This window comes from Dipodomys merriami, unplaced genomic scaffold, assembly GCF_024711535.1.
Source record: "Dipodomys merriami isolate MVZ:Mamm:240054 unplaced genomic scaffold, mDipMer1.0.p SCAF_36, whole genome shotgun sequence".
Classification (NCBI taxonomy): domain Eukaryota; kingdom Metazoa; phylum Chordata; class Mammalia; order Rodentia; family Heteromyidae; genus Dipodomys; species Dipodomys merriami.
Genome location: NW_027205159.1, coordinates 1162397 through 1175328, shown reverse-complemented (window position 1 = coordinate 1175328; position 12932 = coordinate 1162397). Strand labels below are relative to the sequence as shown.

Genomic DNA, 12932 nt, shown 5'->3' with positions numbered 1-12932 from the left:
GGGCAGCAGTAATGATTCTGTGTGATGTACAATAGAAACACCCTGTTTGAGAGCATCAAGGAGGATTATCTGGAAAGATATCACTTGTCTACTCTAAGACATCTTTCTGAGTCACCAGCTACTACAGGAGAAGCCAAAGCTACAGGCACAGGCACAGTTATATCTAAGAGTTAACTCATTTGTTTTAAAAATAATTTTCTTTATTCCCAGAAGTATAGGAGTAGCTAAGAAAAAGTTAAAATAGATGGTCTGCTGCTAACCATTCTCCCTTATTTCAGTAATTACTCCCTTCCAGCTTATAGGAATAAATTTCATTCTGCTGTTAATGGAAAAGAAAGAAAGAAAGAGAGAAAGAAAGAAAGAGAGAAAGAAAAAAAGAAAGAAAGAAAGAAAGAAAGAAAGAAAGAAAGAAAGAAAGAAGAAAGAAGAAGAAGAAGGAAGGAAGGAAAGAAATAGGAAGGAAGGAAGGAGGAAAAAATAAAGAGAAAGAAAGAAAGAAAGAAAGAGAGAAAGAAAGAAAGAAAGAAAGAAAGAAAGAAAGAAAGAAAGAAAGAAAAAGAAAGAAAGACATGTGAAAAGAGGAAAATAAGTTCCTTTGCAGGGTTAGTCTGAGTCAGAGCTAGTCAGTATGAGAGTGTCATCCAGTTTAGTGAGGACCACTGGGCACCTGCTCGGGGTCAGAGTTGTGGAAAAGGAACCAAACACTCATAGCTCTGAGAGCTTGCTTCTGGGAATGACATTGGCCTCTAGTTCATTACTTCTTTCTCGAAGAGTCTGTTTCCATGAAACCCTACTAAATCATTGTGTGGTGAATAAAATCATGTACTTAGGAGGTTAAAAGATAAATGTGACAATCTCTTTGACCACCATGCTGAATTAGAAAGTTTGGTTTAAAGATCATAGGGTTGCACTCCAAACCTAGCGCCTTACAGCTTTTCCCTCTGAGCTTGGCCCTTCTTGGGACCGAATGTGCTCAGGGTGCTCATGGTACTGGCTGCTCTGTGTGCTGCTGCCCAGCTTTGCATGACAGCATACTGAAACTGTCTGCGGAGACACCAACTTCCCTCTTGGGTCTTAAGGGGTGGCCCTCCTTCTTCCACATGGCTACTTCTTCCCTGTCAATGCTTTGTACTTTGCCAACTTTCCACTCCTCCCTGCTGAAGTGTAGAGTAGTAACAGATCTGGTAATAGACCACCATCACCAGATGGTTACTTACAGACAGACCTCTCCATGAGGATGTGGAGAAGGAACAGAACTTCGGTGATGGAATGCTGGGTGGAACACTTGAGCCTCTGGGTCACTGACTCCTCAAATTCCATCCCTGGACCACTGTCTCTGCTTCCAGAGACAGGAGCAGTGCCTCTGTCCTTGGAGACACTGTGCTGAGCTGTTTCTTTGAAGAAAATAATGATGGAAACAGGGAGCTGAAGGAGCAAGGGCACAAGCTCTCTGCATTTCCCCGGGGTTTAACCCAACACTTGGAATCCCTGCCATTTTTAGAAAGTTTCCTGTCAAGAGACAAATTGAAATATCCCTCCCGGGTAAAGCCTAGAGACAACATGGAAGCAAAATAAAAGGAAAGTCCAAGTGTTGGCTACTTCTATTTCTGGTCATGAAGTTAACGTTTGGTATTTTGCTCCTTGTCCCATGAAGATCTCTTTAGTGCCCTCATCCCGGCCGCAGTCTCCAGACCACACGAATGATGCCACCGTCTCCTCCCGGACTTCAGACAACAGCCTGGCACCCGTGGCTGATTTCAGCTGCCCTCCAGAATTCTCCTCCTGCCTGGACAACTCTGCTGCTAAGCACAAGCTCCTGGTCAAGCCTCGCAACCGTAAAATGAGGCGACTGTCTTCGGTAATTTGGCTTCCTTCTCTGCATAGGGGCTGTGTAGGGACAGGCAGACTGGCATCCCCCTTGCCTTATTCTGCCCCTCCTGTGGTTAGGTCCATGCTCCCTCTGAGCACCCCCAGAGTCGATGAACCTGGGTGCACGAGCCGAGTTGCTCACCTTCTTCAACATTGCATAAACATGCCATTCATACATCCATTCATAAATGCTTTCATTCTACACACATTTTACCAAGAATCTAGTCTGTACTGTATCAAGATACTTTGTTTCTCCTTCAGTTTATTGGCCTCCTGTCATCTGTCTGAGCTCTCCATCCCCAGGTCTAGGCATATTATGGCTCCTGCCTGATAAACTCTGCTCCTCAATGGCTTCTTCTTAGCCATATGGGCTCAGCTCAGAGTTCCTGTTCCTAGAGTGGCTCACCATGGTCTTGCATTTTAATAATTCACCACACATAGAAGTGACCTTTGTAAATGTATGTGCTCACCTTGTGCCCCTGTCCCCAGCTGTGCTTCCCAGCCCCCATCACAAGGCCAACACAAGCTGGCATTCAGTAAATATTTGTTGTGGCCAAATGAGTGAAAGAATGAATGCATACATGAGTGAGTGAATTATAGAAGACAGCTGAAAGAGTAGAGTTTACACCTGCCTTGGGCAACTTAGTAGCATGGGAATCCAGGGTGTTACCTGAGAGTTATCACCTCTGGAAGGTGATCATCTGACTTACAGATTACGTTGGGCTCATGGTGTCAATGGATTTGACATCCCATGGTAAAGAGCAGAGGGAGAGCCAGTCCACAGAAAGAGAGAGAGACTCATAAACCATCAACTTCTTTTTGCTGCCTTGAGACACAATTGTGGAGTACCAGGAAAAGCTTGGTACCTGTGCTGCAGACATGGGGTAGGCCCACTCAGGACTTAAAGGACTCCATGGGGAATGAGTTTTCTCTTGGTCATGTGACGCTTTGTAAACTTGTGCCAGCAGGGTTGTCTTTCAGGGAACTAAAGACAAAAGAGGGCACAGGTGGGCTACCTACAGATTGGTATGGCAGTTGTGGACAAGGGCACTTGTACACATACCTGTGTGTCTGGTACACTGATAAAGTTTTGTGCTGTGGAAACTTGAGAGGTCCAGCTACACCACATGTACCTGGATTTATGCAGAGTGGGGCCACAGCACCAGGGTCATGACCAGTCCCTTCTGGGTTCACATCTGCTCCTACTGAGTGTCTTTTGCTCTGGTAGGGACATATGTAAGTAGACACAGCCTAGTGACTGAGGAAAGCCCAGCTCATATGCTAGAATTCCCTCTCTCTGCCTTCCTGGGCAGGGCTATAACTCTCTTTCCTTACCTTTGAACTTGACTTGGTCCTTGAATCCCATTTTGTAGAATAACAAGAATCTATTCTGGGGAACCATTTACACATTGTCAGTCATTCTTTGATTTAGACTGTTATTTCCTTTCTGTCCCTCTCACCTTCCTTCCCTGCTTGGGTAGGAGCAGACATGGTTATTGTAACTTCTCAGTGATGTCTATATTTTCCCATTAGTCTCCTTGGGGGCCTCTGTCCATTGGTGTCCTTTGGTCCTGAGGCTAATCATGCCCTGGCCCCTCTCAGAGATGAAGATGCTTCCAGATGCTTCTTCACTGCTGCACACTGCCTGCCCACCCCTCCACACTGCCTCCCCACCCTAGGCACTGGTGTGGAGGCTTGCTGTCCCTTTGCACTTCACAGGAGAGAGAGTGAGGTCTAGTGAGGTTTTACGCTTGGTTCCCACATAGCATTGGTGCTGCCTTCTTCATACTCTCCCCCCCCCCCCGCCATTCCCTAGTGTTGGCATCTTTAGAGTGTCTATTGAAGTATCTTCCTGCTGCTGTCCCTGCCCGCCCACATGTTCTACAGCTGTGTTGTGGGGAGGGGGCTGCACTCTATTGCATTGGAGTTCTAGAGAAGAAAAGGAAAATTTGTCCTTCTTAAAAATCCCATCTTGCACAGTAAAAGTTTGACTGTTAAGACTGATATTAGTTACAGATTTGAAATACATGTCTGAATGCCTGGCTGAGCACAACTGTCCTTACCACAGCAGGGATAGGGAAATACATCACTGGCTGTTACCTTGGCACTTTACCAAGATGCCTGGTGTATGGATCCAGAGGCAATAGAAGTAGAACACGCATAAACGTGTACACTAGCACCTACTACACCAATTGGTCCTCAGTCCAAGGCAGGCAGTGCCAGGAACATAGAATATTGTCAACTCCATTTTAATAGGATCAGTGTGATTAGTTAACTAGCTCCAGGCCCCAGAGCTAGAGGAGTCAGCAAATATAAGCCACAAGTCTGAGATGGAGATGGATACTTTCTCTTTCCATCACACCCCCACCCCTTGCCCTCATTCATTGGCAGTGTTCTCTGCCCAGAGATGAGTGGACACTGATCCAAGAGGATTGATCCTCATGTCTTTCTGGCAGGATACAAGGCAGATGAGCTGTCAGCTACAATATCATCTCTATCTTGGTGCAGGCTAAGCAATGTGCCCCCCCTTTCCATGTTCCATATTCTTAGCATGCTTCAGAATGCTGATCCACATAGGGGCTCAGACGAGGGGGGAGGCTGCTGAGATAGAGTGAGTACAGCTCTTAACTATTGCACTAGAGAGTCCGGGCACTAGAGAATCTGGCCCCCTTAAAGCCTTTGCTAGCATTCAAGTCTACCTTCTGGAGTACACACTCCTGCCAGCCTATTTCCTGACCTGTCCCTCCAGTTACTCCCTGTAGCTGCCAATGGCTCAACTGTGTGTTGCCCAAACCAGACCTGCTTCTCAGCTTTCTGCTGACTTAGCCTGGGTGCCATAATTAATGGTTTTAAATTATGACCACATCTTAAAGAGATCTTAACATCAATAACTAACTTTCTATAGTAGCAAAAGGCTACTGATATGGCAAAGTCAAGAACCTGCAACTTGGAAAATCCTTTTACATATTTCTTTCATTACCTGTTTAAATAAAAAGGAATAGTGTTGTATGTTTAACTTAGGTAGAGTCGCAAACTTTCCAGTCTTCCTGTATTCTTAGCAAGCAGATACCACTTGGAAAAGGCTAAGACACCATGGCCAGAGGTTATAGCTTAGTGGTAGAGTGCTTGCCTAGCAGGAATGAAGCTGGAGTTTCATCTCCAGCACTAAAAAAATAAAAATAAAAAATGACAACAAAAACCTATTGAAAACATGGCCCCAAGTGTCACATTTCCTACTTTAGAAAAGGAAAGGGCAGGTCATTGTTTATACAACAGCCCAAGTACCCCTAAGAACTGACTTTATGAACCTTTTCAAGGCTCAGTCTTGGTATCCTCCACCTTTGGGCTGTTTCCACATACTGTTTTTTTGAGTGAGTTGTGACTACCGTCATCTCCATTCTTTATTGAGAGGAGGAGGAATGGACTTTGTGGCAGTAAGGAGAAAACTGGACTAATAGCTGAGTTCCAGAGACCTTTCAGAAGAAAGGTTGCATACCCCAGGGGTGCATGGGAAGGGATAATCCCCCGAGACTAGAGCCTTGGTTTGACTTGAGTAGAGAGTGGGAGAAATATCGTTAAGACCAGAGAATATAAGATTTTAGTTTTAACTGAACTTTGGGGATGTTACTTCAAGAGACACAGTTAGCTGTTGACATAGTCCATATTGTATGAATTGTGTTTTAGGAAAGCCAGTCTGGCTTTGTTATGTGGATCTGTCCCTGGAGAGAGTTGACATGGAGACTGGCCTGGAGGCAGTACAGGGTCATAGAATGAGCACTAGCTCTTCACCTGGGCCACTTGTTAGCTACCATCTAACTCAGCCTTTGGCAAGGTTTGATGCCTCTGGAGCACTTGGTTCTCCAAGTACAAAAGTGAAATGACAGTCCCTTCCCCATTGGGATTAATAGAAGATCAAAGGAAATAACAGGTGTAGAGCACAAAATGTGGAAGGTATTTTCCCCCATATTGGTCACTGTCTCTCTGCTTCACTCTATGGAGCAGCATCCACTGATTTAAACTTGACCCCTTAGGCTACAGGAGGTATTTATTTTAAGGTCCTAACTTCCATTGTTATGTGGAATTTATGAGCTAGGGTTCCAAGAAGACGATTAAGACACCTGTGTGTGGTTGTCTACTCCAGTGCCAGCTTTAGAGATACACTGCTTTCTCTAAACCATAACCAGCCTTGACAAGGAGGTCATAAGCTGTCTAATATTTGCTGCAGTGATGGCGTCTTTGGTTTTTGTATCTCGTAGAGGGCCCAGTCTGAATCACTGAGTGATCTGATATGTACCCCAGAAGAGGAAGAATATAATGAGAAACTATTTTACCAAGTCAGCATGGAAGAGAACATCAGCTTTGGGCATCAAGAGTCAATGCTGGACAGAGAGCCTGAGCCAGGGGTACCAGTGAACCTGTTCCCACCCGGGGGACCCCGTGCCAGACGCGCCCGCCTGCAGCACTGCCCAGCGCTGAGTGCCAGCATGGAGGAGGCGACCTGCCCTGGGGATGAGCCCTCCAGCCGCCCGGCCACCCCAGAGGTCACTGAGCCCGTGGCAGGCCCTGGCCCTAGCTTGGAAGCCCCATCCGAGTCAGAAGGTAACCCGCACCCTAGTCCCCACATAGAAATCCAGGAGGAGGAGCCGTCCACCACAAGCTCGCGTCCCCTGGAGGACCCGGCTGAGGAGGTGGTTTCTGCTTCTGGAGAGGTGGAAGGTCCATTATCCACCTGTGCGTCTCCTGAGACTGTCACTGTCACCTTGGAGACGCCCCCGGATACCGATGGGGCAGCCCACAGTGTCCAGGAGGAGGAGGAGGCGCTGACGCTGGAGGTGCCTGGCCCTGAGGGCGCAGGGGACGAACCCTCCCCGGTCCCTGTCCCGGCCCCGGCCCCGGCTCCCGGCCCGGACCCAGCCCCGGCCCCCGTCCCGGGTCCCAGCCCGACGGCGCCCAAGAGCTGCCTGAAGCACAAGGCCGCCGCCGCCGCTGTGGACCAGGGCCCCGGCGGACGCCCCACGTCCCCCGCGGAGGCGCTCCCTGAGGAGCCCAGTGCCCGAGCCCAGGACGCAGAGGCCGCGCCTGCGGAGCCCCCCAAGGCCAAGCAGGCCGAGACTCCCCACTCGGGTCCCGAGAGGGCAGCGCCGCAGGGACGGAAGAGCGAGCCCAGGGGCGCGAAGAAGTTCTCGGTGTCCTCGTGCCGCGCGCGCTTGCGGCCCGGCAGCGCCCGCCCGCCGGAGCGCCCCGGATCCGGGCCCGCGGGGGGCCGTGCACCCCCGCTGCGGAGCGCGGCCTGGCGCAGCGAGGCGGCCCTGGACGACTTGCCGCTGCTGGTGCCCGAGCCCCAGCCCCAGCCTGGAAACTCGGAGCCTCTGAAACCCGCCGAGTGTGACTCTCAGGACCCCGGGGAACCTAGAGCCCCCCAGGCTGGACCAGGAAGCAGCCTCCAGGATGCAGGGGCCACCCCTGGCTCCGGAGAGCCATCTGCGAGGGACGACAGGAGCCCCTTCCCGGTCAAGCTGCGGTCCACCTCCCTCTCCCTCAAGTACCGAGAAGGCTCTTCTTCCCAGGAAGCAAAAGGAATCAAGAGATACAGTGCTGAGGTCAGGATGGAAAGAGGAGGGCTGACTCTGCTCCCCAAAGACGAGCAGTGTCACACGGGGTCCGCCCCTGCGCTTCGAGGTGCCAGGTCCCCGAACAGCCAAGGAAAGGGGAAGGCCCGGTCTCCTGAGCAGCCCAGCTCTAAGCCACCCCTGCCCAGGAAGCCGCTTCTGCAGAGCCTTACCCTTCCCTACCCGCCTGCAGGCCTGGACGCCAGCCCAGGAGAGCCAGAGAAAGTCATCCCACAGCGCGACCCCAGGAGGGAGAGCAGGATGGCAGAGAAGAAGTCGCCTCACAGGGGAGCTGGTAAGAGTCTCGTGCAGGATGTTTGGGAATGGGCGGGACAGAGGGAAATCCCTATTAACTGTAGTTGCTTGCTGGATGGCCACAAAGTAAACTATAGGTCTAAACCTTGATGATGCCTGGCATATTCAAGGCCCTGGGCTCCACCCCCTCCATCCCCCAACACACACCTTGCAAAACAAGGAATAGAGCAGACAAGGAGAGACTGATAGCAGGATTTTGTCAGGTATGTAGACATAACAAGGAAAACGTAAAAACGGATGTATAGTATCCTTCCTTAAGAGATGACGGGATCCTTGGTAGATTGTTCAAGTGCTTCTCTCACTTAATCTCAAAATTCAGCAAAGCTCCAAATATCAGGACTTTTGCGTTTATTTTGATGCAGTGTTTCTTAGGGCCTAAGCTACTTTTTGGCTGTAATAGTCCTTCTGACCTTTTCTCTGAAGGAAGAATTTCTTCTCTTTCATAATAAGGCCCATGTGATCTGGCTTCACATGAAAGCATCCTGTGTGTGATTGGAGTCACACATCTATGGACAAATATAAGCCCTTCAGAAGGTCAAGAATCACTCTGCTTCTTGTCCCAAAGTAAGAGCTCTTGTTAGGATTGGAGTAACATATAAGAACTTTACAAGGCCCAGCTATCATATAGAGTGAGCAATGATAAAATAGATGGCTTTTCTTTCTGACATTCTGCACTTACATTTCAGACAAAACGAATATTTACAAAATAAAAATAACATTGCCGTCTTTACTAATGGAAGTCTGCAAGCTAGATAAGCAATACTAAAATAATTGTGTGCACATGTGTGTTATGTGTATGATGAGAAAGTTTTCCATGGCAAATTTTAGTTTAAGCCTTTTTTAAGTGGCTCCTAAAGCAGATGTTCAGGGGTGCAGAGAGTACCCTAAAGTTGATGGCCCTCATGAAATCCTATTCCTAAAAAGGAAGCTGTACACACAGGAGGAAATTTTAGCTCAAAGCAATGTAAACACAGGTCCAGAGATACTTTAATCTTTTCTGTCTGTCACCTAAGAGGTTAGGTACAGTATATAATACCCTTTGATATCCTAAGGTGCAGCCCAAGAATTCAGGCATTTCCACAGAGCCTGCAGTTCTGGCCTTGCTGCCACTGAGCCCCTGGGCTCAGCTGCTGCTTCTACTGCTACTGTATTAGCATAATCAGGGAGAGTGCTCAAAGGGAGGTTCAAGTCAGAGCTGATGATCTTCTGCAAATTTCCACCACTTTATTGGAGCAACTATAGAGTGATTCAGAAAGCCATTTTAATAGCAAGGAGAGTTGCTCAGTGCAGATTAAACCCTGACTTCAGCACCATCTACCTTCATGGCCCGGAACTAAAAATGTCTCTCTAGGGCTTACTGAATGAACAGAACTTAACAGCAGGAGACTCAGGGTCATAGTGGGAGCTGGAAAATCAGCTCTGCAGGGCAATGCTTGGCCCCTGAATTACTGTGGCCTCCGTGGCCCAGGCCTGTAGTGAACTGTGTTGTCTTTTTCTTGGACTTATAAAATGTAATACCATATTTATTAAAGGTGTTGCTTAAGTAGTAGAAGTAGTAGAAAAACATTATCTTGCCCATGTATTAACATTCTAAGCCACAGAAGTAACAAAGTAACAAAGAAGTAACAAAGATGAATTGTAAAGTGAAAGAATCTAGATTACTTTTATGGCCACAGTTAATGAGTTTCATTTTAATGCAAAGGGAAGAGGAGAGGAATTACATTCTGTTAGGAACCTCCTTACACACGAGCACACCCTTTTCAGGGTGTTATTTGAAAGGCCAGTGCCAGGACAGGCTGTGGGTACTGTCTTATCTAAACCCCTTGGTCTGGTCTTGGGTTGTCCCCTGTAGACCAGTATCTCAGAATCGTGTTATTGGGCTCCATCCCCTCATCTATGCAGCAGCCCCCACCCCACCTTCCCTAGAAATGGATGTGTTTGTAGTTCAGTTCATTAGTATACTTCTACTCTCATTGCTCCCAAATCATAGCAGCTGGAGGCAATTTGATTCACATAAACCATATAGATAATAAAATTTTTAATAACAGTGTTCATCTGTTCTCCAGAAAGGCCTAATTGTTGCTATTTATTATCTTCTGGTGGCAGGTACTTTGCACAGAGCTCCTATATGGGCTGCCATCATCCTCACTCCTGAGCATGGACCATGAAAGTTAGGTTATTGAAGTGTATCATATGGATGAATGATTCTGCCTTGAAGGGGTTGGGAAGGACACAATGGCTGCAATAAACACAGGAGCCCAGTTTGTCAAAGAGTCTTGGCTTCCTGGCCCTCCTTGGCTTGTTAACTATAAGCCCCATTGTGTCTGAACTCCTTAACACAGAAGGGGCCTGTCTGTATATCTGGCTGATGGTTTACTTATCTGTCACTAGAGGAAAATGACCCAAGGTTAGAAGATTTGTACGGTTTGCAGGACATTCATGTGCTCCTATTGGACTATTCCATCCTAGAACACAAATTACAGGTCAGGAAGCAACTTTCTGTTCATGGGGAAAGTTTGATAACTTATTATCTTAGCAAGGCAATAATGGCTCATGTCTGTAGTCCTAGCTACTTAAGAGGATGAGATCTGAGAATCTTGGTTCAAAGTGGACACAGGCAGCCAAATCCTCAAGACTTAAATTACCAATTAAATAGCAAAAAGCTGAAACTAGAGGTATGGCTCAAGTAGTAGTCAGCCATGAGAAAAAAAAAGAGAACACAAGGCCCTGAGTTCAAGCGACCATAATAGAAAAAGAAGTGTTTTGTGTAGCAAGATCTCATAAAAGTACACTTTAAGCTAGAACCTGGGCACCTTGGCAGTCATGGAATCCCAGTTACTCAGGAGACAGACATAGGAAGATGGTGAATTTGAAGGTGGCCTCTGCAACTTTAGCAAGATCCTCTCTCAAAAATATTTTAAAGGGTGGGCTTGGGGGGTAGAGTGCAGTGGTAGAGTGCTCACAATACCAAAAATGAGAAAAATTACAAGTGTTCCCCAGGTATCACCTATTGGCCTTCCTTGATTGTATTTTTTTCTGAGTGTGAGATTGATTTTTTGCACATAATTATGGCCACATATTGCTATTTTGGAAGCTGATGCAACAAAGTGCTACTCTCACCTAGGGAATTCATCCAATAGCCAGCATCAGCTCCAGTTCAACCAGCATTCCTCCATGGTGACATGCCCCAACCCCTGACCCTCTTTTTCAAAGATTGTCCTCATTCATTCATGCATTGGTTTAGAGTGTGTGTGTGTGTGTGTGTGTGTGTGTGTGTGTGTGTGTGTGTGCACGCACGCCTGGGTGCATATGTGCACACATGTACACACACTGGTACTGGAGATTAAACTCCAGGACTGGCCTTGCTCTCTGTTAGCCTTTCTTTTTCTTTTTTAGATGAAGTTATACATTTCTATTAAAACTGCAGAATTCCCTCAGACCCTACTGTCCTCTGAGAGGTAGACATGGAACAGCCATGGTGCTGGCACATGGTACCAGTCAGGGGCTTGTGTCCTTCCTTCATCTCAGAGCCCCAGTCTACTAGCCTGGCAGAGCTCTCAACAGAGCAAGTAGGAAGGGAACAGGTTTGTCAAATGTGTGGGACTGCCCTCACATCTCTAGGTCCTGCACAATCACAGCTATAAAATTTAGACAGGAAATGTCATAACACTTGGTCATCCTGGTCTTGAGGTGTGTTTCCCTCAGTTTTTCACTCAAGGCTGGATCGCTACCACTTGAACCATACCTCCAGATCCAACTTTTTTTTGCTTAATTGGAGATAAGAGTCTCGTGGATTTGTCTACCCAGGCTAGCTTTGAACCCCAATTCTCAGGTCTCAGCCTCCTGAATAACTAGGTTTACAGGCAGGAACCACCAGCAACATGCATTCTTTCTTTCAGCAAATATTTAGTGTACTCCTGTGTACTATACTAGTAGTCCCAAATGATAGATCACAGGCTTGATTTTCAGGAGGTCATTTTTTCCCCCATAAGGGGTCAGTGTGGAGATTAGAGATGCTTTTTTGTGTGTGTGTGTGTGCTGGTCTTGAACTCTGAGCCCAGGTGCTATCACTGAACTTTTTTAGTACAAGGATAGCAATCCACCACTTGAGTTAAGCTCCACTTCTGGCTTTTTTGGTAATTGATTGGTGATAGTCTCATGAACTTTTCTGTCTGATCTGGCTTCCAACTGTGATTCTCAGATCTCAGCCTCCTAAGTAGCTAGGATTTACAGGTGTGAGCCACCAGCACTCAGTAGGATATGCCTTTTTTGTCTCTGGATATCAGAGCGTTTGTGAAGGAAATGGACTCACAGACTGTCACTCTTCTCTGATAACACTTATTTCAGATATATTCAAGCTTCTTTGGGTAGATTATAGTTTTGTATGATTGAGTGTGTCCGCATGTATTTGAACAATCTAACCATGTATCTCTTAAATTCTTTATTAAATATAACTTTATTGTGGTAAGAACATTTAATATGAAATTTCTCTTAACAAATGTTTAAATGTACACTATCATGTTGTTGTTGATAGAAAACAATGTTGTACAACCCATCTCTAGAACTTTTCATCCTATATAACTGAAGTTTTATACATGATTAGTAGCAACCTCAATTTCCTCCACCCTAGGCAACCACCATTTGATGCTTTGATTCCACGAATTTCATTGAGATTCCACAAGTGGGGTCATGACCATTTGACTTTTGTCTTTCTGTGACTGATTTGGTTTTCTTTTAACATAGTGTTCTTCAAGTTATTCACGTGGCTACTTAGGGCAGAATTTTCTTCCTTTATGAGGCTGAATAGTAGCCCATTGTACATAAAGAACACTTTCCTTTTCTTTCTGTGCCAATTCTGGGGCTTGAACCTAGGACCTGGATTCTGCGCCCTGAGCTTTTGTGCTCAAGGCTAGTGTACTACCACTTGAGCCACAGTTCCACTTCCAGCTTATTGATGGTTAATTGGAGATCAGGATGTCACAGACGTTCCTGCCTGGACTAGCTTATAACCATTATCCTCAGATGTCAGCCTCCTGAGAAGCTAGGATTATAGGTGTAAGCCATGGATATCCAGCTTAGAACACATTTCTTTATCTGTCATCTGTAGGACACTTAGATTGTTTCGACATCTTGGCTAGT

At 46.7% G+C, this 12932-nt stretch overlaps 1 protein-coding gene across 9 annotated transcripts in view; it reads left to right on the top strand.

Moving 5' to 3' along the window:
- The window catches only part of Cracdl (CRACD like), a 135900-nt gene that overhangs the window by 96756 nt on the left and 26212 nt on the right, over window positions 1–12932 (top strand). For all 9 annotated transcript variants that reach the window (XM_069988500.1, XM_069988498.1, XM_069988497.1 and 6 more), the window contains exons 6-7: window positions 1655–1858; window positions 6126–7773. In XM_069988500.1, the coding sequence (XP_069844601.1) occupies window positions 1655–1858; window positions 6126–7773 (1852 nt within the window). The remainder of the gene's footprint in view (window positions 1–1654; window positions 1859–6125; window positions 7774–12932) is intronic.